This window comes from Streptopelia decaocto (genome assembly GCF_964273445.1).
Source record: "Streptopelia decaocto genome assembly, chromosome: 22".
NCBI classification, from domain to species: domain Eukaryota; kingdom Metazoa; phylum Chordata; class Aves; order Columbiformes; family Columbidae; genus Streptopelia; species Streptopelia decaocto.
The window spans coordinates 4,272,778-4,298,853 of record NC_138677.1 but is presented as its reverse complement, the minus strand read 5'-3'; the positions used below and the strand labels follow the sequence as shown (position 1 = coordinate 4,298,853).

Sequence of the window (26,076 nt, the reverse complement as noted above, 5' to 3'; positions counted from 1 at the left end):
CCCAGCGCTCGGCCACCCTTTTGTCCTCGCCTGCGATGGGTGTCCCCTCATTTATAAAAATTACCTGGGAGGAATGAGGCTGCCAGGGGCTTGTTCTGGACGATTGGCTCCCGCCGGGGGGGCGCGGGGGGAAGGATGGCCCTCGCTTGAATTTGACCGGTGGGTGACCGTTGCCTTCCAGCTGACCCCGCCGTCCCGTCCCCGTCCCTCCCAGAGGGGTTATTAATGGGAGCCGAACGCGGCGCAGCCCCGGGGGCCCATCCGCGCTGCCCACCCCCCCGGAGACCCCGGGGTGCAGCTGCACGCTGAGCCCCGACCCAGCTCGTTACACCATCGCCCAGCAGGGTCAGCGCATGGGGGGGCTGCGGCCACCCCCGTGGCCTCTCCCCACCAGCGAGATGGCCCCAAATCCAAGCAAAATGCCACTAGATGTCACCACACGCCTTTCGCTGGAGGTTCGGGGTGTGGGAACGTGCCCCCCCCTTTCCACTCCCCCCCTTTCATTGGAAGCAATTGAGAGAATTAACTTATCCGGTTTTATGGCCGGCTTGTCACATCCAACTAAGCCCACTTAAAATAGGAAGTCTCGCTGCATTCAAATAATTATCATAACGTACAAATCACTCAGGCAGGGGACAAGGGGCCGGTGCTGCGGACAGGGACACGGCGCTGGGGGTTTTGCTGGGGTTGCTGCTTCCCCCTCCCCAAATTGATCCCCCATGTATGAGCCCGGCTGGGCCACAGCAGAGGGCAGCGTGTTTGGGGGTGCTGAGGGGGGCATGGGCTCCGCAGCTTGGCCAGCTCCGGCTGGGACCCCCTGGCACCATGATCCCCATGTCACCGGGGCCAACAAAGCGCTGGTGGCACTGGGGGGGCAATGAGGAGCCTCTTGCGCAAATGTAAGGGATGACATGACAAGAAAAGCTCTTGAGGGTGGCGTGTCCTGGACATGGCAACGAAGGGGCCGCTCCCAGGGGGGTGCAGGGGGTGACAACGCTGCCCTGGCCCCGGGCACCCCCCAATGCAGCACCCACCGCGTGCCCCCCCCGCAATGTCCGCTGACCCCGCTGCCCATGGTGGAAATGTCAGGCAGGACCCGCGCGGCAGCCGGCGTGTGTTTCGCACACCAGATGGATTTTTATATGAGCTCCTATTTCATGTTCAGACAGAGCGACCGCGCCGCTGGAACGGCAGCCTCGGCGCTGCCGAGTTTGCTTCTGTGAGATTAATTCTGCGAAATTAATTGGGACAAGATTGAAAAGGAAATTAAAATGCAGCTGAGTGAACAGGCTTTTCAAACACCTTTCCCCCCCCCAACTCCTCATCGCCTCCCTCCTTTCCCCCCGGCCCCGCGCCGCCTCCGTTCTGCGGCGGCCGCGAGCATCCGTCGCACAAAGTAATTTACGGGGGAAAAGCTCTCAGGACCGATCGGTTACGTGTGAGGAAGCCAGCAAAAGAATCGCAATCTGGAGCCACTGAAGAGAGCAAAAACCCTGCCGTGACTCCAAGCTGCGGCCCCGAGCTGGCGCGGGGGGGACACCCCACCCGCTCGGCCATCGGGGGGATGCACCGAGGCACCGGCAGCACTGTGGGCACTGAGGGCTGCGGGTGACACCCCCAGGGACGGTCCTGGGTCACCCCGGTGTCATCCCCATGAGGGCTCTGACGGACGGACAAACCTCCAAGGGATGGCTGGTGCTGCCATCTCCCGCCCATCACCGCGGCGTCTGGTCACCCGTGTCCACCCCGGGGACATCGTGTGGCTGCTGCCTGGGTGCAAAGCTCAATCTGGGTCTTTTTCTCGGCTATAAAACTTGGCCTTGGTCTTTAACAAGCTTGAGACTTGGGGCTGCTCTTCATCTCCAAATGTCTGTACCCCTGCACTTTGGGTGCACTTGCAAAGCACAACCAACAAAACGCAGCCCCCCAAGTTCATCGCTGTTTCCGTGCCATATTGGGGTGCAAAACACGTTGTGAAACACCCTCAAGAAAACACAAACCCCCAAGTTCATCGCTGTTCGTGCATCGCGTCAGGGTACAAAGCGCGTTGCAAAACCATCACCCGCAAAACGCGACCCCCAAAATTCATCACCATTCACGTACCCTCTCGGGGTACAACGTGCGTCGCAAAACACCGTTGAGAAAATGTAACCCCCCAAGTGCATCGCTGCTCCTGTACCATATTGGGGTGCGAAACGTGTTGTAAAACACCACCCATAAAACACAACTCAAGTTCATTGCTGTCAGCCAGGACCACCCTGCTCTGGTAGAGACCGGTTGGGATCAGGACAGAGCCCCGTGGGGACAGACTGGGACAGGGTCACAGGCACCGGTGGCTTCGTTCTTGCCCCCTCTAATGCGAACCTGTAATTTATTCACCTGCGTGCTCTTGCCGAAGGGAGTCTTGGTCACACCCGGCTGAACAACTCAATTACCCCTGTAATACCCGAGCAACAGCACGTACAAACTCCATTAGCGTGGAAAAAACAATAATAAAAATTAAATAATCTTGCTTTGGGGCATTGATGGGGCAATCACGGAGGGGGGAGCGGGATGCCGGGGTCCGGTTCCTGCGCGTCCGCGCAGGAACCGGACCCCGGCATCCCGCTCCCCCCTCCGCTAAATTGCAAATTGAACTCTACACCTTGATTTTGACCAGTTTCATCAGCTCTTGACCTTGCACTTGAGCCCCAGCTCCTCGCTAATGAACGTGGGGCGATGCTCTTACCTTGCTGAGGATGTAGATGAGGTCTCCGCGGTGGAAGGAGAGCTCGTCGGGATACTCGCTGCTGCAGTCCCACACGCCTTGGTAGTAATTGGAATAATCTCGCTGGGGACACGCTGGGAACAAATCAGAGAGGTCAGGGTGGCGGGGAATGCGATGGGGATATGTTGAGGTTGTGGGATGAGGTTTTTGGAGGAGAGGGGCTTGTATCTGTTGGGGAAAGGGAGGTTAATTGTTACGCGGTTCAATTAGAGGCCAAGACGCGCTGCAAGAAAAAGGGGCTGGTCAATAAATAAACGCAAAAGCGAGCAGTAAATACATAAAAACACACTGAAAAACGTTGCTGCTTCAGAAAACCCCGGATTAAAGCTCTTTACTACAAAGCACAAAGGGAGCTGAAGGTGCCATCGCTCTTTCCCAAGTCCCTCAACTCCTTCTCAGGCTCAAACCAACTGTCCCCAAGGTGGGGATCAGTGACCTGGTCAGGAGGGGACATGTCCCCACCAGGGTGACGGCCACACCAGAGGCCACGGAAGAGGAGCACTGTTAATTACCAGCGGTATTTGCAGGGGGGCTTTGGGAGGCTGCTCCGGAAGGTCACAACCACATTTATTCACGAATTAAAGAAGCTGATGGAGCAGGTCAGAGAAGGTCCCAAAGCTCCTTGTCACGATGCAGCCTGGTGGCTCAGGTCTCGCTCAGCCTGTGAGCCTGAGGTGTGATCACAGTCTGCAGCGCAAAGGGAACATGTGAGCAGGCAAACGCTTTTTTTCCCACTTTGTTTTTGCGCGGGGGAGGCAAATGATCCGTTTGCTGAAAGCCGCGGGTTTGGGTTGACGAGAGTGTTGGCAAACGGTGCCGGGAGCGCCCCGGGCTAATGGTGCGTGCGGGTTTTCTGGAAGAAGTCACAGCAGCGTTTCCAGAATGAACCATTTCCATCCTTGCCGTATCAGAATGGCGTTTCCCAGCCCAGACACAAGCCCGGGGAGCGGAGCCACCACGGCAGGAGGGTCCCCATGGGACAGCACCACGGCCGAGGAGCGGCTGCTCTGCCCACTTTGCCCCAGCACATCCAACAGATCCTTCACAGCAGTGAGAAACCACCCCCAAAGCCCCAGATTTCCAGTTTTCAAGCACACATGTTAGAACATGCTCCTGGAGCAAGGACGTCAGCAGGAGGCGGCTCTGGTGGCACCAGCACCGACGTGGGGGTGAATCCAGATGTCACGACACGGCCGCCTCCGTGATGTGACCCCCATGGATAATTAAACCCAGTAAAACCACGTTTTGCAGGGGGGGACTCGAGCGCCGGGGCTGTACCAGCGGTCTGTGCCGCTCTGCCACACGCTGAACTAAGCCCAGAAAGCATAAATAGAAAATATCGAGCACATGTTGGAGGAAATGTTTCTAATATGGTATAAGGGACCGAGCGATAAGGGTGCATCTGGAGTGCTGTGCCCAGATTTGATCACCTAAATATGAAAAAGAACATTACAGAGATGGATAATGGCACAGCAGGGAGCAACTGGAATGACTCAGGGACTTGGGGAACTTAAATAGAAAGGCTGGGAAAAAAAAGAGTAGGTCTGCATCCTTTGGAAAGTATTAAAGGGGGAGCACAGAGTGGCAAGGAAAAGATTGGGAAGGGAATAGGAGGAGTAGGAGCTACTGAGTTATTTAAGCTCGTGCAAAGTGCAGGAACCAGAGGTTGTGAACTGGAGATGGAAACATCAGGGTGTGTGGCACTGGGCAGGAGGCCGAGGCAAAGGAACAGCCTGGTAGGAACCAGCGAATTGTGTAATTAACGCAAAAGGTCATTCCGGGAGGGTGTGAGGACAACACCGCGATGCGGAGAGCAAGCCGGTGTGGTGGCAGCGACCTGCTGGTGTCCCCGTGAGACCAGGCTGGGGAAAAGCAGCTCCGGTGGCATCAAAAATACCAACCGTCGGTAAAACAGAGATCTTGCAGGAACCGTGCGCGTGAGCCTGGACGCGATGCTCTGCGAATGCAAAGGGAGAACGTTTTCCAGCCCACGGGAAGGTCTGTGCTCCCAAAAGCTGGGGTGTTTTCTTCCAGCCCCATCGGATGCTGGGATGGAAGGTCTCACCCCCAGCGCTGCTGGCGAAAGGTCGGGATTAATGGCAGCGGACAGGAGGACGCGTCCCGCTGACCGCGCGCTGGGCTCCGCGCCCACCACAGCCGCCGCTTCAACAGCAGCACAGGTGTTTGTGCCGGCCGCCGAGAATAGCTTGTTAAAATTAAGACTGTTTGCAGAAAAGGGATCCTGGCTCCTATTTCAGCACTTAAAGATGAGGCCGGGCAAGGGAGAACATCCCTGCAGCCTCCCCGTGCGATGGAGAACGTCCCTGATCCTCCCGACCTGCGGCTCCGGGCTGGGTGGGATGCGGATCCAGACAAGGCACCACAGGACTCGGGTGTTACCCTGACTTAATTCTGCTCCCTGTTAAAGAAGAGAATTGTTTTGTTTTGTTTTTTAATAAAAGCCGTAATGCCCCATCCAGACATTTAAAGCCGCGTTCAGGGCAGAGCTGTGATTTCAGCGCGGCTGATTTACACTGATGTAAGTGGGACGAGAGCCTGTTCCCATGTTTATGGGCCTTGGGGTCATTAAGAAAAACGGCCAAATGTGACAAGCGCATCGTTTTCTGCTGCCCCCGAGCGGGGGCTGTGGGAGAGGCACGATCTGCCCCCACCCCTGCGCTTTGGGCACGTTGTTCAGACGCCTGTTGATGCTGAAACCTAATGACAACTGTCTGCAGCTCAGGGCTTTTCAGCACTGCGCTCACGCTGGGTGAAACCTCCTGCCACGCTAAGCGCAGGGACTGTGGCAGGAGGCTGCCAGGCTTTCTTGTTTTGTAAGTAGAGGAATTTTGCTCGGTTTGTATGTGGCTGGTGAGCTCAGGGTCCGTCCGGCACAGAAAGCCAGGGTTAAGCAGCCTTGAGTGAAGCAAATGGGTGTCTTGGCAGGAGCAGCCTGAAGCTCTCAGCTGGATTTGCTGGGCCGCTCCAGCATCATCACATCCTTGTGGTTCTTCGAAATTAGAAACAATGGTTTTCCATTAGCCAAATGCTCATCTGGCGCTTTGGCCGTGTGATATAATTAAGAAATGGCCCGTTTCCTCCCTCCCCGCAGCCTGGCCTCTGCTCAAGGACTCGCGGCACCGCTTTGTCACCCTTGGTCCAGTTGGACAGGAGCACAAATTACCACGGCAAAAGGCACGAGGACTGCGGTCCCCGGCGCCGCGATAACCTTTCCCTCTTGAAGTGCAGCCCAGCATTGCAGAAGCAAGAGTCTAATATATTATTTAGTGTAAAAATAGACACAGGACTTCAAGCAATCATGACAATGCTAATAACTAAACCAGTTATAACCATTAACAACAATTACAACCGCCAGGCAGATGCTAATGAGTACGAGCAGGGTGCTTAAGTGGCTGGCAGGGCTGTGACAGGCGAGAGCCAAAATCCTCAGGGTGGCCTTGGGGTGCGGGTTTGTCACGACCCCGCTCCGCGCCCGCCGCCCCCGCCAGCCGCACACCCACCGGGGGCTGCTCCGCGGCCGCCCGCTCCTGTGGGGCGGTTCCAAAGGCAAAGTGAACCGGCCGTGTGTTTGTGCACGTCCCAGCGCTTGCTGCTGTCCTCTCCCGGCGCCCAGGCGTCTCCATGGACAAGCGGCCACCCCTGCTTTAGGACCACAGAGCGGTTTATGAAGCTCGGGGTGTTTGTCCTGAGCTCTGGGGGCCGGTACCGGCTGCAGCTTCCACGTGCTCCAGTGGGCAAAGAAGTCGCCGTGTCAGGGAGTGGGAAACAAGCTCCGCAAAAGCATGAGGAGCAGCGAAACACCCGCTTGCTCCAGTCCCTGCGAGCAGCCGGGACTCACCCTTTGTCTCTGCCACCGAGATTTGGGTAGAAACAGGAGCGGGCACCCTCCTGGGCTGGGGACAAACACCCAAGGGGGCTTGGTGTTGGCCAAAGGGAATCGCTGCATCACGCTTTCCAGAGACACCGGGATGCTGGGTGCAGGGGCTCTCCGACTGCGGGTGGGATAAAGCAGCTGAGCAACACTTGGGCTGCTCGTGGGTTTGGGAGAGCACAGGTATGCGTGACACTGGTTCAACCACTCGCCACCCTCAGCACCCAACACCGAATCCTCCGCTCTCCATCACCCAACCAGCGGACCCCACAAACTGGGCAGCGCCGGAGCGGGAGGAGGGTGCGGGAAGCTCTCCGAGCCGGCTGTGCCGGGAGGACGCGTGTTCCCTGCGGCAGAGCCAGGGCCGGCAGGAAGCCCCCGGCCGCTCCAGCCCCGGCTGCTCGGACACAAGTGTCGCTTTCCTGCTCCGGGGAGGAAGCGGCGATGGAAAGAGAAGCAGGTGGCACCAGGGAGGAAACAGACCTTCCGCTCCCGTCCCGCGGTGCGGGTCCTTGAGGACAAAGCAGGGGTGGGGGCCCTGGCTGCTGCGGGCGGGCGGTGCAGGTTCCTGGGGTGACGGTGCCGCGTCCTTCCGGCTCCCCGCGCCCAGGTCCCTCCCTGCGGCAGCTTCCTCTGGGCCGCGGCGGCTTCCTGCCCTCTCTCTGGGTTATTCTGCCCCAGCTCCTCTCCCCGGCCCCCCGGGACACGCTGGGATGGCTGGTTCGCTCGCCGGTTCGCTCACTGTGGCCGTGCCTGCTGCCCGGCTCTGGTCCAGGAAGACGCATCCCCTGTGCCCATAGCGTGGAGAAGATGGGGAGAGCTCCCCAAGCCCAAATTACCTGAACTTCACCAGCTGCAGAGTCTCTGTCACCCATGAATCTGCTCCTGGGGCCTCTCCCACCCTCCGTCACCCCAGGCTGGACTCAGACCCCCAACCTTTGGGCTGGCCCAGCAGGGTGGGCTCTTACCGCGTGTCTGGCTGCTCCCGGCATCCTCGCTGCCCTGTGCCGAGGGGGGGTCCAGCTCCTCATCTGGGAGGGGAAAAGAGCAGAGAAGTCAGGGGAAGGGCCAGGAGCGGCGCTGCTGCACCGCAGCCCCGGCAGGCAGAGGGCTGCGAGAGCATCCGACTGTCAGAATAATAAATTCCCGGCTTAATTGTGAAGAGTGGAAGGGAGGAAGTCACAGATAATATTTTAAAACGTGGTGCATAAAAATATGAATTGTTGTTAACACTGGTAAAAACAAATCACTTATTATAGCCTCATAAATTTAGGCAGCACTTTGGCGAGTGCCCTATAGGAAGAGACGCTTCCTGTGCAGGACTTGCAGCCCGGAGAAAATGAGATGCTGAGGAGAAATGCCAGGAGAGAAATGCGGGGAAGGATGGGGGCAGAGGCAGAAATTAAGAAGGAGAAAGAGGAGCGGGGACAGGCAGGCTGGCACGGCCGAGGAGGGGGAAGGAGGATGCGAGAAAATAACATGGAACGATAACAGTGCAAAAGGTTGAGGACGGAGGGGCTGGAAGTCACAGGGAAGCCCTGTGAAAATGGTGAGTGACTGATGGGTGCGAGGATCTACACACAAATAGGTTTAAATAAGAGTATTTAACACCCAGGTGAGGTACAACCCATCTGGCTGAGCAGCTCTGGGTGCTGCTGCAGGTCAGGCGCACAGCACCCACATCAGCTGCTCCCCTGAGGACTACAAGCAACCTAATAAAGTAATAGAAGGAAAACCCAATTCCGAAATGCTTTGGAAAGCCAATGCTCAGGCACATCGCTCATTGGCACGTCCTGTACGCTGTCGGGGAGCCCCGGCACGACCGAGCCCAGTGCAGAACTGTCCCTGTCGCATCTCTGGGGCCATGGCTTTGCTGTCACCTTTCGGCAGAGCCAACAGCAACCGAGGCCGCATCTCCTGCGGGTCCCACGGCCGCTGGTCGCGGGGCAGCCAAGTGCTGCAGCCGCTCGGCAGCTCCCGAGGCCGCGGCCCCGGTGCGGCCGTCGCTCCCGCCCGCCGCTGATCAATGCAAACCAGGTCAGAGCTCCGCGCCCCATCACAAATTGCATCCCAAGCTGGGGAGGTCACTGCGGCTGCTCCCCCATTAGCCGGGAAGCGGCACCGAAGATCTTTTCTAAATAAATCAGACTTTATTGTAAAACTCGGCCACTGACGAGACAGAATCTCATTAGCATTGATTTTAAAATAAATTATTGAAAGTGGCTTTTTGCCTGCTCTTTGCATTTGTAAAAGAGAAGGTAAATGTATCTGGAACGCCACTCTCCCCCCTCATTCCCAAACGCTCACCTCTGGATCCCGCTATACTTCAACCAATGGCACCAAACTCCCTAATCCCACCTCAGCAGGAGATGGAGGGTGTAAAACCAGCAGCCAGGTGCCATGAAAACCCCTGAGCATCCTCCAACGCAGGGCACCCACCGCTGGGGTGACACCTGCACTAGAGGCTCCCCAGAGCCACCCCCTCGTGTCTGTGTGTCCCGCGGGCGCCGCTCCATCCCGAGCCGGGTGTCCTCAGGAAACCCCTGCCCAGCGCCCTTCCCGCACGCACACGCGCTCCTGGGGACGCCGCAGCAGGAAAACACGTGTTGGGGAGGAAACGCTGCTGCTGGGATCCAGGATGAGCAAAGCTGCACAAATCCTGCGCCTGGGGGCTGTGGGGATGGCACAAACCCTGGGGTGTGCGGCACCACTGGGGTTCTGAGCTGCTCAATGAACGAATGGGGACGTGGGGACGCACGAGCTGCCTGCGCACCGCAGCCTGTTGCACCAGGTGCTGCTCCGAGCCGTGTGTGGAGCAATGTGCTGCCTTCCCAGGGCCTGGCTGGCTGATCTCAGCCAATACCTGCGGTTTATAGTGAGGAATCAGAGAGAAACGCTGAAAAATGCATCTCCCAGGGGCTGTGCTGCTTCCCCCTGCGCAGAGCATCACAGTTTGGGCCACACCACCCTGGCGAAACGCCCTTTGCACCCCGTGGGCAGCCCTGGGCACCCACACGAGGGGTGCGGACCCCCCGTGCGCCCCAGCCCGTGCTCCCCAGCGCTGCGCCGGAGCAGCCTGGGCGTTGGGCACAATCTCAGAGGAGCTGTGTTTTAATGTAGCAATTTGATTCAATTTTCCACTCTATAAAATTACCCATCACTGCTCGTTGCTTCCTAACAGACACCTTCACTCTTAATTTAACAATCCTATCGAATTCTGCCAGGGAAATTGGAAAAATTTATCACCTGTGAAATTTTATTTTTCCTTGGTTGTATCTGTTTTTGTAAAACTTCATTAACGACGATGACTTGCTGAGGAAATTATCTCTTCATCTCCCCCCTCTTTCTCTTTTTTTCTCTACCTCTGTCTCTCTGTTTTCACTCGGGACACGACGGCAGCAGCCGGGCCCAGGGGACCCCCCAGCTTGGACCACGACTTTCCCTGCGCTCGCTGGGGGGCCCCGGGGGTGCAAAGGGCCGTGCAGAAGCAGAACGGCACACGGGTTTGAATAAGGCGCAGGTGACCCATTGACCAAGCCCTGGGACGTGTCACGCCGTGATTTCTGCTCTAACGGTAAGAAGCGTTTCAGACCGTGTCACCCTCACAGGCTGTTTGGTTCTGTGCCAGGAAGATGCTCCCGGCTCCTTTAACCGGCAGCCACTGCCGTGCTGCCTCCAGCCCTCGTGCACCCTTAGTGAACAAGCGCTGGTCTTTAATGCAGTTATTTTATCATCTCTTGGAAGGCCTGTAATTGTGTTACGGCCATGACTGCATGCCCAGAAGGGAGCATTTTCATCATCTAAAGTCTGATTTTCCAGGTAACACAGCCCAGAGATTCCACTCTCAAACTTAATATTACTGGAGCTGAACGGAGCACAACCTCTAAAAGCCACCCCACCTGACTGTCAAACCCCCGCCTCAGCAGAACAGACAAGGTTTGCTCTTGTGGTCCATCAGCCAGGCTGAATGAAGAAATGGGGTCAAACCTTTGAGTTATGGGTCGGTTACACTCAGCAGAGCCCTGGATGTTCGTTTCCATCAGTGTGTGATGCAGCCAAGGTCTCCTGCCATGTTTGCAGGGGATGGTTCAGGTTTTAACCTGCTTATTTGGTCACTCACCCGGTAAAACCTCGTAGATGTCATCATCTTCCATCCCAGCACTGGGCTCATCCTGATTCAGGGTGGTATTGTGGGATGCTGTGTTCGCAGAGTCCAAACTGTCCACGTCGTTGTAGGGTCCTTCTTCATCCTCATCGCATGGGATGGTGAGGGAGCTCAGGTCTGGCAGGAGAGAGCAAAAGTGTGGTGAGAAAGAGCAAATCCACCTACCGGCTGGATGTTGCTGCTTTCAGTGGGTTGAAATCAAGTGACAAAGCCTGTGCGCTGCACTTAGTGCTCACTGTGGACCTCGCAGGGAGTGAACTGTCCCCTTGCTCGGCCCATGAGCTGCTGGTGTAAAGAAAACGGGATGGAAGCTGAGAACAGGCTGAACCAAAGGAAAAGCCCATGGAAAGATGGCAAATGCCAGGGAACAAAAGGCAGAATCTGCTCAAACAGCTCTGCCCTCAGCTTGGGCCAAGCTGCCGACTCACCCTTCAGGAGGAACTGGATCTGGTCCACCCAGTCTTCAGCCTCTGCTGGGCTTGGGGCTGTGAACTGGAGAGAGGGTCACCCGTTATTGAGCTGGTTCTTGGATGTAGGAAGAGGAAAAAGATTGAGGCTGGAATAGGGGATGGAGATCCTGATCTGCCATTCCCTGCCCTGTGACTTTGGGAAAACCATTTTGCTTCTTTTTCTCCCTATTCCAAACAGGGAAACTGCAGCGGAACTAAGCTAGACTATCCCAGAGGAAGGCTGTCAAGCCTAATTCATTAAAATAATTCAGATGAAAACCACGATCCCCACTGAATATATTATACTGACTCTGAACCAAGAGTCTATCTATATCCAAAATCTCCCTGAAGCTCAGGAAGGCTCTCGTGCACGCTTTGTGGATTGGGCCAGGTTTTTCATTACACCACTTTTTAGGCTCCTCCCTGGACGCCCAAAACACTGGAAGGTTAAATTTAACCTGCCTCTGAACTGCTTGTTTAAAAATGGGCTTTCCAAACCTAATCCTCTACTGCTTCTAATCCATGTTCTCACTTAATCCTCATGCCCCACAAGTGCTAAGAGAACCCAGGGTCGCTCTTGTGCCAAGAGAAGGTCCATGGTGAGATGACCCACCAAGAAGAAGCAGCGGCACCTTCTGCAGTGCTGCTCGGTTTGTTCGGGGGGGTTGGAGGTTCACAGCCTCCCTGGCCCTGCACCCAGGCCCAGCAGCACATGCTTTTGAACTGAGTGCTCAAACCACTTCTTCCCCCAGTTCCTACCTCATAGGTGCGTTTGCCGGGGCAGGTTAACTCAAAACAGCATCTTTTTCGAGAGTCTTTGCGGAGATGGAAAGCCAGGCGGGCGCTATAGTTCTCAATGGAGAAGGTGCCTTTAGGTTGCTTGCCTAGAAGAAGAAAAATGTGCTAAATGTGGGGTTTGCACCCTTTTCTCAAGCTCACAGTACTGCTGGCTGGTGCAGGTGTCTGTCACCCACGCAGGGAGACCGAGAAACACCACGTGTCAGTGGGAAACGGCCAGAAAGAACCCATCAGTCTAAGCACGTCCGCCCCCCGGAAATCCAAAGGGAACATTATAAAATCTTCATCAAGACACAGTAAAGAGGATGCCCCTTCCAGCCCCAGGAGGCTGCCGACAGCCAGCGGAAGGTTGCGGGGTCAGGAGGTTGCACGAGATGAGCTGGTTGTAATGAAGCAGAGACCACCGTGTACTCGGGGAAATATGATATCAATGATTATTCTGCTGGTAAGGAATTAACGGGCTGACGTACAGGAAGAAATACTTAGTGGGGCCTTTGAGAATTGGCCGACAGATCTCGCCGATGCACACGCATGGCCGGTGTCAGCGGGGCCAGAGGGAACCTCCCCGCAGGCATCTGAGCGGCTTTATTTACCCCAGCTCGTTATTTCCTTATGAATCTTGTTGGGGAAGCGTGGGAGTACGATTCAGGCAGGCTCTGAACCTTTTTTTGGATTTGCAGATTCTTACAAAACGTCCAGGGGTGAGGTCAGGCCCTATAGAAGGATTTCAGCCCATGGATAACAGGTTTGCTTGACTCTCTTGTCTTCATTTGGAAGACAACAGATGCTCATTCCCCATGGAATGCCGGGGAGAGGCGGTGGGAAGCTTGTTTGGAACTCAAAAGAGCTCAAGATCCTCAGCCAAAGGATGTGTGAGAAGAACACAGGCCCACTGGAGTTTAATCCTGTCCTAACTGCAGACTGGTCACTACAAACCAAGGGTTTACGTGTGTGTTTTATAAGCTGCTTTCACGCCACGTTTCTGGATAGGTGGAGCAGGGGAAGGCCATATATCTAATCACGCCAAACTCTGTCTGAGATATTAGCTGTCTGTTTATACGTACCTGATGGAGCATGACTGCAAAATATTTATATACACTGACACAAGGATTATATACAGTCACCGAGAGGGCTGAAGCCCAGCTGATGGCTAATGGAAAACTCGGTACATGTTTTTATTTACACACAGCTTTGTTCCTGCGCTCTCTTCTCTTGTTCCATGCCTACAAAGGTGTTTGGGGGACCTTTCGAGGAGAATCTGCATCTTGTGCCTCGACAGGGAATTACAGCCGCCCCGTGGGCTACGCTTTTCTCTTGTCAGATATTAATTAACTGTCCTCAGGCCTGTCCAGAGCCCGGGACCCACAGCACATCCCTCACCACTTACTTTTCTCATTGGCATAGTAGCAAAAGGTCCTTCTGTTGAGGACACACCATCGCTTCTGCCACTCCGACCCGAAGAAGCTGTGCTCTAGAAAGAAAAGGACAACAGAAGAGTAACAAAATACGAATTTATGTTCTTCCATTGTATGCTTCAGGAGAATATTTAGGGGAAAGAAGGATGTTTTCCCAACAAACCCCTGCAGATTTCTGGCAGAGATTCAGGCGAGCAAATTTGGATACAAAACCTCAACCAAGCCAAAGGAGAACCAGCCTGTCTTACAAGGCTGGGCTGAGCTTAGCTGAGCTGGGCTGAGCTGCTGTGACCCTTAGTCCTGCTCACTGGGAAGGAACATGGCTTTGGGTTGAATCTCCCTAACTGAGGCTTAAGCAAATGTCTTTTGCTTGGTAATTGGAACAAGATAAAACATGCACAGGGCCAGTTCTAGAGCTCATGAGGAAAAAGGGGCTGTTGTTGCCTCACACCGCCTGTCATACAGTGAATAAATCAAGATAAAATCTGAGTGATGGGGAAATAATTTGTAGCTTTCACAAGAGTCAGTAAAATCAAGATAAACCTGAGGCTGACTCACAGGCCTTATCTCAACTCGCTAATGTGTGTGATGCTACGAACTACCTTGTCTTCACCAGGATTTTATCCCCATTAGGTATTGCTCGTTAGAAGGGCACATCTTGCCTTAGAGGACTGGGCTGTTGCTTAATTCAATTTCTGGGTTTTAATCTTTGTGCAGTTTGACGATCTGCAAAAGAGAAGAAGTACAGGCTGCGCTGTCCCTGTGTGTGCGGAGCCTAAGAAAGGCCTGAAAGGTTCTGCAGGTGCCTACAGACAAATCTGCAGAAAATATGTGTTTTCCTGCTTGTTCTTGATCTGAAAACTTGCATTCTGAAGGCTTTTGTTGTGATGCACTTGCCAGGCCTTACCTCGAGACCTCTTCTCCAGATATCCCTGCTTCAACACGCTTCCTGAGTCTCGAACAGGCCTTGGGGTGATTTCTTCCAACCCTACAGAGCAAAGCAAAGCAAAGCGTTGGGATTTCCCATTTGCACAACCCCCCAGCACATTTTCAGCCCCTTTCTCTGCAGAAGAGGTGAAGACCATGGTCCATCCCCAAAGCGTCAAGGCCAGGACATCCCCCAGCTTGGTGCTCAGCTCCTGCCATCACAACTTGTCCTAAGCACAAGAAAAAGCACCTAATGAAATGGCACTAACCAGCTCCCCTGTGCTCTTCTCAGGGTGAAGAGCTTCCCAGAGTCCCAGGTCGCAAATCTTCTCTCCTTTTGTCACCGTGTCCCCCCATTGAGCCCAGCTCCCGGCTCAATGTCCCCACGCTGTCACCTCCCAGGGCACCGACCTGCCGCCCGTCCTCCCGCACAGGTGACAGCACCAACCTGCTCAGGCTTTTCTCGGATGACACCAAGCATCTGACTTATAAACAAGCATGTTGTTGTCTCAAACCCAAGCCTTGACCCCTTTTGCTAATGCAAATCTAAATGTCACTTTATGGGACATTTATAATTATGAAAATGGGACGGTGCTGCCGGATGCACAGGCAGACCCTGCGAGTATGAATATCACATTAATGTGCCCAACGCCAGCTCGCCGATCCCGCTGGCAGGAGAATAACAAATGCTTGAGTGAAACTTTTATTTAGACGTTAAGAATCCAGGCCCCAGCGGGGTGACGGAGGCAGCCCCGGCGAGATCCCATCAGCGCGAGCGCTCGAATTGAATTACCCAGGGGGGAAGGCAGGAGCCGCCAGTGCTGCTTCGCTTATTTAATTTCATTTACTTTCAGTACATTAGCAGCATGGGGCTTCCCTCTGCCCCCGTCCCCCCCGAAAAACGGCAGCGTGCCGGTTGAGCCAAGGCAGGGACGTGTCCGGCCACCCCGCTCATCCTCAGGTCGTGGTTTCCACTCATTCCTCAGCTGGCAAGAGATATTTGGGGGGTGCAAGCACCTTTCAACACCACAAAGAGAACCCAAAGCAGGGAAGGAACATGGACAGAATGGGAGCCAGCAATGGCCCCTTCCAGCCCCACATCTTCTCTCTTCGCCATCGTTTCTCGGTGCCCGCGAGCAGGCAGGACCCCGGGACCTGCTCGATTGTGCTTCGCCCTCTTTGAGATTGATTTTGCACATTAGCAGATCCCGCGATTAAGGTGATTTGTGGCCCTGGGGCCCAGGATCTGCCAGGCTGGCAGCTCCCCGGGGCATCCCAAATCTCTCCTGCTCTGCAAGGGACGCTGTGCCTCAGTTTCCCAGGAAAATCCACATGAAAGGAGACTCCCTTCTTCAATGCTCAGTGGCTGCTCAGACAGACTAATACGATTAAGGAGGGGTTGTGAGGCTGATTCGATTGCACGAGGCTCTGGAAATGTGAAGTTTTACAGGCTGTGACCCTAACGCAGCCCTGCGAACAGGACCTGGGGAGATCAAATCTGCCAGAGATGGGTGAGTGGGGCTGGGGCTATGTGGGGTGTCCCCGTCCCTGCCACGTCCCCAGCCTGTCCCTAACAACAATCCAGATGGCCTTTGCCTGCAGCGAACAGCTGAATTAACCTGCAAAGCCAGTCCCTGGGGGTTTTGATTTCTTTAAGCCATCCTAATGGACACCCAGAAGATGCAGAGAGGTGAGGGAGCCCAGCCCCAGGCGGGTCTCTGGGCTCTGAGGGGTTTATCTGGCCCAGGTAAATCATAGCTCACGACGTCTTCCAGGGCTTCAAGGGATGGAAAAGCTAGCACGTCACCAGCTCATCTGTTTCAACCACTAATGGCCATTCACTGTGTATAAAAACAGAGAAAGGAAAGACCTTAAATTAATGTAATCTGTGCTCTCTGAGACACGTGGTCTCCGGTCCCTCTCGGTGCGACTGGGTTTGGAGGGTCTCGGTGGTCCCTGGTGTCTCCCCCAGCCCGCAACTGGTACCGGCAGCGCTGCCCAGCGCCACCAGCTCCTTCCTTTCCCTTTTTATTGCACCTCAACCCCTCCTGTGATTTGCACCCCCCTGGTGCTCTTGAAGGTTCCTCTCAGGGTGGGCGCAGGTCACCCACCGAGCCGCTGCCTTCGCTGACCAAACGGCATCTTCTGGGCGAAGTTTCTAGGAGTTTGGCTGCTGAGCGCCGTGACCGTTCAGCCCCATCCTCACTGTGTCCTCAAGGACCTCTGGATTTCAGCTCTCGCCCCGTCGGTGTCTGAGTCACACACACCAGCTGCACAAAATGTCACCGGAGCCGCAGCCAAAGACGCCCGGGGGCCGCGTCGGTGCCCACGCTGTCACATCAACCAGCGCTTCAAAGGGATGGAGTGTGGGGGCACGACGGTTACAGCTAATTCCCCGTCCTCCCGCTTATTCACCAGGCTCAAACGTGCCAAGAGCAGATTCTGCTCCCGGGGACTTTGCAGGGAACACCCAACTGCATTTCAAAGGCGAGCACGATGGGCTGTGATTTCCCAAAGCCCTCCGTGCTGGCTGCGCTCTTTTTCCATTGAAGCTAATGAGAAAAAAAACAGTCAGAAAGAGAAAAACAACCCCTCCCGCCGCCTTCAAAGCGAGTCCAGCTCAGGAAATGCTGAAAGCTTTTGGAAATCTCCCCCACCACCCAAGTCTGTGCAGGAATGGGGCCAGGACGGGCTGCTGGTGGCCCCAATGGCCACTGCCCGGCGGCATGTGGGGTCTATTCAAACACCAGTTTCATACGTGCAAAACCACGGGGTTGTTTGCAGCCACACTCCTTTCTGTCTCTGGTGGCAGAATAATGCTCCGTGTATTGAAACCGTTCCCTTTTTCTAAGCTCAAGAGGATCCTGAAAGCATCTCTGCTTCTCCCATCATGATCCACACGGGTGCAGAGCACCCAACCTCCACCCTGGTTAACCAAAGTTCCATCCGCATGGCTGGGACAGGAGCCACCATCCGTCCCCACGGTCCCTTGGGTCCCTGACGCTTGTCCCCCCGCCCCAGGTCACAGCCGGTGGCCCCGGTGGCCCCGGACCCCCCGTCCCCTTGGTCCCCCTGGTTGTTCTGGCCCCGGGAACGCTGCCGAACCTTCCAGCGCCTTGGAAATGTCCGGGGATCATTTATAACGATGGGGACAAAATGAGCAACTGTTTCCAAGAGAATGGGGAACTAAACAATTGTCAGCATGGATCACATGAAATACATCTTGTGCCAGGCTAATTTTATTGCATTTTTTTGAGCAGGAAAATAAGAAAGTAGACGAAGAAAAGGCAAGGCACAGCAGAGAAGATTTATTTGGGCTTCAGCTTGACTTTTCAGAAGAGGCCAGTAAGCAAAATTTGGAGTGTAGGCATCCACCTTGGGATAACTACCTAGATTGAAAGCTGGTCAGCAAGCAGGAGGCGGCTAAAAATCAATGGCAACATATCATCGAGGGGAAATTATCAACTGAAATAGCCCTGCGCTCGGCTTCGGGATCCGTCGTCCTCAGGTCCGGGAGCTCTCGGATGCTCCAAGACACCCAACCCAGAGCCCTCCCAAAATCCCGACCCCGAGTAGCCCTGGGGATGGGTGGGAACTGCTGAATGTGCTCTTGTACGTACCAGTACAGACCAGTATTGAAGGCACGGACCAAGATTAACTGGTCCCAGGCAGCGGTTCACAAGTGCTGACAGCCAGGAGCAAACCCCAAATCCATGGGAGCCGCTCAAGTCAACCACGATTCTCACCGGGGGCTGAATGGTGCCCAGTTCACTGCATCGCCCCAGTGTCCTCGGTGGACCACAATTAATGACCGAACACAAATAAACAGGGGCCGTACAGATGGAGCTTTGTTAGATGCCGAGTTAGTGTTGGATTCATTGTTGTTTTTGCGGAGGAGTCCACGACTGTGGGTTTTGTGATTGATAAGCAAACAAGAGACAGTCAACGGCAAAGAGCTGACTGCACGTTGGGCTGGGATTTAGCCCGAGAAGGTGGAAAAAAGCCTCTCACTTTTATTGGTGTTTTATTTTTTAATTCCGTCTGGAAAATTTAACAGCAAGTTTGAAGTTCAACCAACTTTGCCAAAGGAAGAAGAAAAAATCAAGAAAATTCAAAGAGGAGGCAGAGCCTTTGGCCCAAAAGTTTCCTTCCAAATCACTAACTCTATAATTGCAAAATAAAACCCACTAAATCTCAATATCTATTTGCACAGCTCATTAGCCAAGGGCTCACACTCAGCAAAGAGGGAGGGCAAAAGAAACCCCCTCGGCACGGAGTGGATTTGGGCAGTTGCCATGGAAACGGGCCCTTTGCAGCCGCATCTCGCGCATCCCTGCTCAGGTGGGTCTGTCTGTCTGTCCGTCTGGCCCTGGCTTCCCCAGGACTCCATTTCTTCAAGCCCTCCACAAAAATGAAGCCCAATGTATGAAATATATAAATATATACTCTGTGTAACTCATTCCCCTGTTATTTCTCTCCCCCAAACATAACATTATGTCAGACATTCGACCTGCTGTGCTACCGGGACAACATGATTTACAACGTGAAAAGGGAAAACCTAAATCATCACGTAATGAAAACATTAAAGTTAATGCATCACAAGTGAGGAATTTATTACCATTAACTCCAATAAACAGTTATAAACCACCCGTCCTTTCCTGTCCACGCGCAGGGACACGGGCACAGGGACTTCATTAAGCTCAGCTTTCCTTCCGTGCCCAGCGGACCACTCATGTGTGCTCCCCCGGCCACCACTCCTCGTTAGCCGGACTGGCTCATTTTCCGGGCGCTGGCGAGGCTCTGAAGGCCTCATCCATTTCCTTCCACGGGTGGCTCGGCGCAGACGGATGGAACGGGAAAGTTCGCGAGACGTGCGGCCCGATGGGTTTATTTAAACGCCGCTGAAACGTGCGCTCTGACAATAGCCAACCCTTGGTCCTCTGCGCGGCGGGACGCAGAGAAGCCGATGGATAAGTAATAACATCTGGGCAGCTGTGCAGACACCAGCCCACCTGGAGGGCACTCGGACAAATATTTGGCTCTCACAGATGTCCCGGCACCACCTGAGAAAGCCAAGCCTGACGGCCGAACCACATTGAGGGGTGTGGGGAGGATGGTGAGGGCAGCTGGTCCCTCGTGGGACCGTCTGCCCCGTCCGTGTGGGGTCTGAGGGTCCAAACCCACCCCGTTTGCCGTCCCGCTGTCCCCCTGGCCACGCTCAGCCACCCAGCACCTCAACATCGCGCCCAAGAGCCGCTGGGCCCGGCCCAGAGCACACCTGGGTTTGATTCACAGGCTGCCGAAAGACCAGACACCTGTTGGCTAAAGCCCGGCTTAGGCCCCTGATTCCTATAAAAATTCTGTACCACATAATCGCCAGCCTTGACACAAATGATTCCTATAGATCACTGCGGAAAATCGAGAGGATTTAAGGAGAGAGGAGGGTTAGGAAAAAGTAAAACAAACGACACGCAATTTTTCAAGCGGAAACAATGGCAATATGAAGATATATAGGTGTCAGCCGTTCCATAGGAGGCAGGAGGCTGTGCTCTTTTACCTCTTACAGTGTCACTCTCGTGACCTCTACCATTTGAAATGCTTTGATTCCACCTTGCCCAAGGGATCACGAGTGCCGGGGAAGAGATGAGGGATGCCCGCGCCTGACCCCACCTCCGCATCGCCCGACGACTGACGGCATAAATCAGCTTTTCCCCTCCGCATACCCGAGTGTCAAGAACCCATGTGAGAAGGCTGGAAATATTAAATGATTTCCCTGAGGGTTTTCATTGCTACTCGGTTTCTCTCCTGTAACTGCAGAGCTGTGTTTCACATGAAGAACAACCTTCCCTTGCGCCCCCGATGTGTGTGTGGGGCGGGAAGGGGGATGCGGGCAGGGGGGCAGGATGGGCACCGCAAAATCGAATCCGCAGCCCAAACCTACTGCCTCATCCCATGCCAAACCCAGCCTGCTGCCATCCCGGTACGGACACATAATGAAGAGGGCGATGAGGTTGCTGGTGGAAGGGGTGAGAAGGAGCCATCCTGTGGCTGGGGACCAGGTGAGCGTGCATATCCCGGAGAAAGAATAAAACCAGCCCAGAAAGCTGGTGGGAGCTGCTCCCCAGTGGCAATGGGTTTATTTCTCCCACGTGCCAGCCAGTCTGGCAGCACCTTCTCGGTGACCTGAGCCGCAGCAAGTCAAGAAGCTGACAAGAAGTCTTGGGGAATGAGATCGGCTCATTTTAGGTATATTTAGCAGCGTTTCCCTGGACCGCAGGCAGCCCCAAATTATTTGGCTGCCGAGAGCACCGGTAGCTGCCGTTTGCACTTCCCAAGACTTAAACCCCAGCGCAGGGCTAAGCGGGATCATTATTCCACCATTCCAACCCAGCACCACTCTTTAAAAGCAAATTTTGCAGGTAATTAGTCCCAACTGCTGTTTGCCATGGAGCTACTGGGTTGTCTTGTTTCAAAAGGCATCTCGGTGGTGGTTCCTCGGCAGGGGCTCCGGTGCCTGGATGGGGACACCCCCGGGATGGGGACACCGCCGATGGGCAGCATGGCTGTGGGTTAGGCCTGCGTCCCGTTAAACCTAACTGAATTCCATGGCGCTGGTTTACCACAGTGCCACATTTGGCACTGGAAATCGCCGCCTCGTGGCCGTGACTCCGGCGAGGATGAGGAAGGTCCTGGCGGGGCTGGAGGCGGCGAGGGGGAGGAAACCGCCCTTCCCGTATTCATTAAACTCTCGCATTTCAAACGAGCAGCCTGGTTCTCCCACTTCCCTTTCATCTGGGCTCAGGTCTATTTTTTCCTTGCTTCCTACTTCTGAGTAATTGTTAGAAAAGTAAAATCAACAGGTCGTAAAATGATAAAAGCATATTCTCGGGTAAATCCTCCCCTTGGGCTCACTTCTGCTCTCGTTTTTCACTGATAAAATGCCCCTGCCTTCCCTGGAGCCCTCTTGATTTACATCACATACCTTGGATTACGAAAGAAACGTTGATTTTCTGATATCAACACAACATGAATCTAGACACACCCAGCCTAGCTGTGCCAGCCCAATAAATCAGGAGCAGAGCCAGGAATAGCTTATATCCGCGTAATAGAGCTTCAACTACACCATCCTGATACGGCGAGAGCAATCCAACCTCCTTAATGTAGATAGTTATATCCAAATAAAGGTGCTTTATGTCAGTATAAATTATCCTTTTCCCATTTAGGGAGGCCTTTCTGCAAAATGAATGTGCTAGAGCAACTGCCAATCTGGATACAGATATATTGTTTAGAAAAAAACCAAACCGCCAGCAAACCCTCATGGAAATACAAGCGATGTTTGATGGCTGCTCCTCCCGGAGCTGACACGTCAGGGTCCCCCCGGCCCCGCGGGACACGGTGCTGTCTGCTCCACACAGATCCACGGGGATCTGCAGCAGGTTTGGGGCTTTTTCCTCCAGATTTCCTGCATTTTCTGATGCATCGACCCCGTCTAAACAGATCAGGACCCCCCTTGGGAGGAGGCACCAGGTGCTTCACAAGACAGGAGAGCAACCAGGAGGAGGGCAACAAAGATGCTGGAGGGAGTGGAGCATCTCCTGTGTGAGGAAAGGCTGAGGGAGCTGGGGCTCTGGAGCTGGACAAGAGGAGACTGAGGGGGGACTCATTCCTGGGGATCAATATGGAAAGGGGGAGTGTCAGGAGGATGGAGCCAGGCTCTTCTGGTGACAACCAGTGACAGGACAAGGGGCAATGGGTGCAAACTGGAACACAGGAGGTTCCACTTAAATTTGAGAAGAAACTTCTCAGTGAGGGTGGCAGAGCCTGGCCCAGGCTGCCCAGGGGGGTTGTGGAGTCTCCTTCTGTGCAGACATTCCAACCCCCTGGACACCTTCCTGTGTAACCTCATCTGGGTGTTCCTGCTCCATGGGGGGATTGCACTGGATGAGCTTTCCAGGTCCCTTCCAACCCCTGACATCCTGGGATCCTGTGATTTTCTCCCCGTGGAGCCCGGGGCGCGCGGTTGGCAGCAGGTGAACGGAACAACCGCCGCCCCGGGTCCCTTCGCCGTTCCCAACACGGAGCTGGATTCCGCGGCTCCCGAGCGTCTGGAGCTCGTTAGCGGATCCGCTTTGCGCCGCTCTGCCACAAAGATGTTTCCTTTTAAAGCCCCAGGATCCCGCGGGCAGGAGCCCGAGTGATGAAAGCGCTTTCTGGGTGGCGGCCGTGCCGGCCGAGATGCGGGAACCGGAGCCCTGGGCGGGCTGATTTAACTCAAAATGATTTAAACTGTCAATTTTCATGATGATTTAAATCATCAAGCAAGACTTTTTGATTGAAATAGTCCATTTTAATGTCGTTTTGCATTTGTACTCTTTATTCACTTTCTTAAGGAAAGCTGGTAACTGTTAAAACATGTTGATAAAGTTATGGTCAATTTAACGCTTCTCTTGGTTAACCAGCAGAACACACTATTTCTATGCCAAAAAATATTTAGGTCATTATGTAGCTTAACAAACATTTATTTGGGTACTTAAATTTTGTATTATGTGACAAAATGGTGAAAGCTGTGGGGTTTAGGAAGTGATTATTAACTTTTATTCACAGCCAATGCAAAACATTATATGGCCTGAGACGGAAATTCAAATATAAATATACAAAAGCAATGTTTGGAGTTTTATTGGTAAAATAAATTTACTTTTAAATTGATGGATCTATGAGGGGAAAAAAATTAGATCCTACGAAATTTCAAGATGATTTATTTAACAAAGGAAGTATTATCAGATGTGATGGGATGGAGTTGAAGGTTCCTGCTTATCACATCCTTCCAGTTGGTGCATCTCATCCTCCCAAACCTCGTCCCCTCTGCTAAATTTGGAACAAAACCAGAGGTTGTCTCTCCCAGTTTCTGGCTCTGCATGAGAACGTGAACTAAACTGCTGCAGTAAATCAAACCGGGGAAAAATTCTCCCTGCACCTCTGTGGCGTTAAATCTGGTTTAGGACCTTCCAGAAATCCTGGGACTAATGGGACTTGCTTAAGACTTTGGAGAGCGACAAGTTTCGGGAGTTTGTGTTTATTTCGGAGTCTCAACAATTCTCTTAAAGCCTCATTTTCCAAGGAAATATCTGTGGGTTTTTCAATCACCCCTGTCGGCTCTGTCCTCGGCGGCCTCAGGTTCCGGGGGAGCGTCCTGTGGGGACCCCCAAAGGGAGCATCATCCTCCCGCCCCCCTGCGCTGCGAAGAGCCAGAGCTCGTTGCGGCCGGCGGAACCGGGAGCTCACACCTCATTTTTCCCAGCCCATCGCCGTTATTCCAGCAACTTCCGCCTCCCGTCCGCTGGGTTCTAATTTCGTTTCCCGCTACCCGGCTCTTTCCGGGGTCTGGCACGCCCAGGCGAGGCTGACACGAGGCAGTCGGTGTCTGTGAGTCCCCCCAGCCCCGCGGGGCCGGGCACGGAGCCATGCGGGGACTGGAAACGGGGCCGCGGCCACGGGGAGAGCTCGGGGAGGAGGATGCTCGGGCTCCGGTGTTGGGTGATACGGGGCAATTAGATTAAAGTATCTTCCATTAGTGAAGAGTGAGAGTTTGCTAAGTGTGGTATCTGTTAGCCCAGAGTCATAACAAACCCACAGATAAATGAAGTGCCGGTTACCTCCTTCAAACAAAAAAAAAGAACAGGGAAAAAGAGCAAGCTGCTTCCTCTTGGAAAGGCTCCGGGCCCTACAATCCAAGTATCAGCGTGGTCTATCTCTGCAAAGCCATTTCTAGGAAACTGGAGTATTTAACACAAAATTAAGGATGCGTGTTTAAGGGAGACAGCTGGGAAATGCTAAAGGTGGGACAAGTTTTTCGGGAGCGCTGAACTGCAATGGTAAAGTATCAGGGGTGGGAGCAAGCGCTGGGCAGCCCTGGGCAGCACCCACCTGCGGTCCAGACAACTTTCTGTGCGACACGAGGGAAACCGCTGGAAAAACACCCCTGTCCCACGCAAAACTCATCAGCCCACGCTGCCTCTTGTCTGTCCACTGATCGGACTGAAGCTTCTGCTGCACAACCTTCCCTTTGCAAACCCGTGCCAAGGCCGAGAGCCGGGCCCAGCCTAGGGCTTCGCTTATTTAAACTGAGCCCAAAAGCGCACTTTTTGGACGCTTGGGATGGCAAAGCATCCCCTGAGATGGCACAGCTGGAGATGCCGGGGGACACAGCACACCTGGGGCAAAGAGGGGGGGAAACTCAGCGTTTCATGCGGTTGGCACGGGCGCTGGTGCACAGAGCCGGGGCCACGCTGTCCTTCCATCTGCGGCCGTGGCGGCGCGTCGGAGCGCGGTGGCATCACCCCGCTGCCCCCGGCATCCGGGCGGGAAGCGGAGATGAAACTTGGCCACTGCTTTTCCTTGTTCCAGATAAGAAAATCATTTGTCACCGTGGGGCGGGGTGGGTGTCGGGGCTGGGGGTGGGAGGGGGGGTTTTTATCGGGGAAAGTGTCAGTCTGTCCACACGACCTGGAGAACAAATGTGTGTTTTATCACCCGCCCAACAGAACCCGCCGAACACCTGCGGCAGGCGTGTGCCCCGGCCCCGCCGCCGAGGGAGAAAGTCACAGTGATGGATTTGCCCATCTTAATTAATGTAAACAAACAAAAGAGGAACATCAAATAATGCCCTTGACAGCCTGAAAACGGAGCGGGGAGAGCAGAGAGCGCTTTATAAAAGGAGCCCTTTTGATGTGCAGGCCGCAGGATCAAGGTTTGTAAATAGCAGCAGCTCCATATCGAGGCTTATCCAAATATTTTCATTTCCCATCACAAGCTGAGAGCCAGGGGTTGATGCTTTTGGACTCTTCAACTTTCAGCTTTCACCCTGCAGCCCCGGAGCCAGCGGGAGGGCGGGGGGACTCCCTGCGCCCAGCGCTGACACGGGGCACCTGGGGACCCAGCCCTGGCCACCAGCGCCGCTGTCCCCTCCGTCACAGCCGCCCGCGGGACGCTGAGCCGGAGCCCATCGCAGCCCTCGCCGGCTCCATCGCCTTCTCCCTCCAGACGCCAGCGGAGCTGAGGGCCGGGGCGCTTCACCAGCCAAACATGAATCACCGGTGTCACACCGGGGGGACGAAGCGTCACCCGACGATGTATAAACAGGATTAGCGTGGCTGAGACATGTGAAACCATCCTTCCCCTCCAGACAGGAGCCCGGAGCCCAGCGGGGCTCCCCCAGCCCGGCCGCCCTTTCACCTTGTCCCCTGCAGGGAGGGGACACCCGGGCCAGCCCAGGAGACGGGCAGCCCAGGCAACACCCCCGAATTTGGGGAGCAGAGAGGGGCGTTATCACTGTGGGGGTCAGTTTAATCCTGAGCAGCGACGGCACTGAAGTCAGGGGGAAGAGGAAGGGAGAAAAAAAAGCTTTACACCATAAATATCCCATGAATTCCCGTCTTGATGTCAGGGTTACATTTGGGGTCTTTAAAAACACATACGACTAAAATGGAGCGTTTCCATCACTGCTCTGGCATATTTACGGTCTCCGGGAAGGGCTCCCAGACACAAATCCCACTTTGACTTATAAAGGCCCCGGCAAAGGTCAGCGCAGGGATGGCCGGGGGGGGCCGGGGAACCCCGGCCGGGTGCGGCCCCCCCGCCCTGCCCCGGCCCCTGGGGGTGCTGGG

General features: G+C 54.5%; 1 protein-coding gene across 4 annotated transcripts in view; it reads right to left on the bottom strand.

Moving 5' to 3' along the window:
• SKAP1 (src kinase associated phosphoprotein 1) overlaps positions 1-26,076 on the bottom strand; it is a 123,079-nt gene that overhangs the window by 8,438 nt on the left and 88,565 nt on the right. For all 4 annotated transcript variants that reach the window (XM_082070880.1, XM_082070881.1, XM_082070882.1 and 1 more), the window contains 7 exons: positions 14,394-14,474; positions 13,459-13,542; positions 12,033-12,157; positions 11,253-11,316; positions 10,780-10,941; positions 7,628-7,690; positions 2,729-2,841 (listed from right to left, as the gene is read on the bottom strand). In XM_082070880.1, the coding sequence (XP_081927006.1) occupies positions 2,729-2,841; positions 7,628-7,690; positions 10,780-10,941; positions 11,253-11,316; positions 12,033-12,157; positions 13,459-13,542; positions 14,394-14,474 (692 nt within the window). The remainder of the gene's footprint in view (positions 1-2,728; positions 2,842-7,627; positions 7,691-10,779; positions 10,942-11,252; positions 11,317-12,032; positions 12,158-13,458; positions 13,543-14,393; positions 14,475-26,076) is intronic.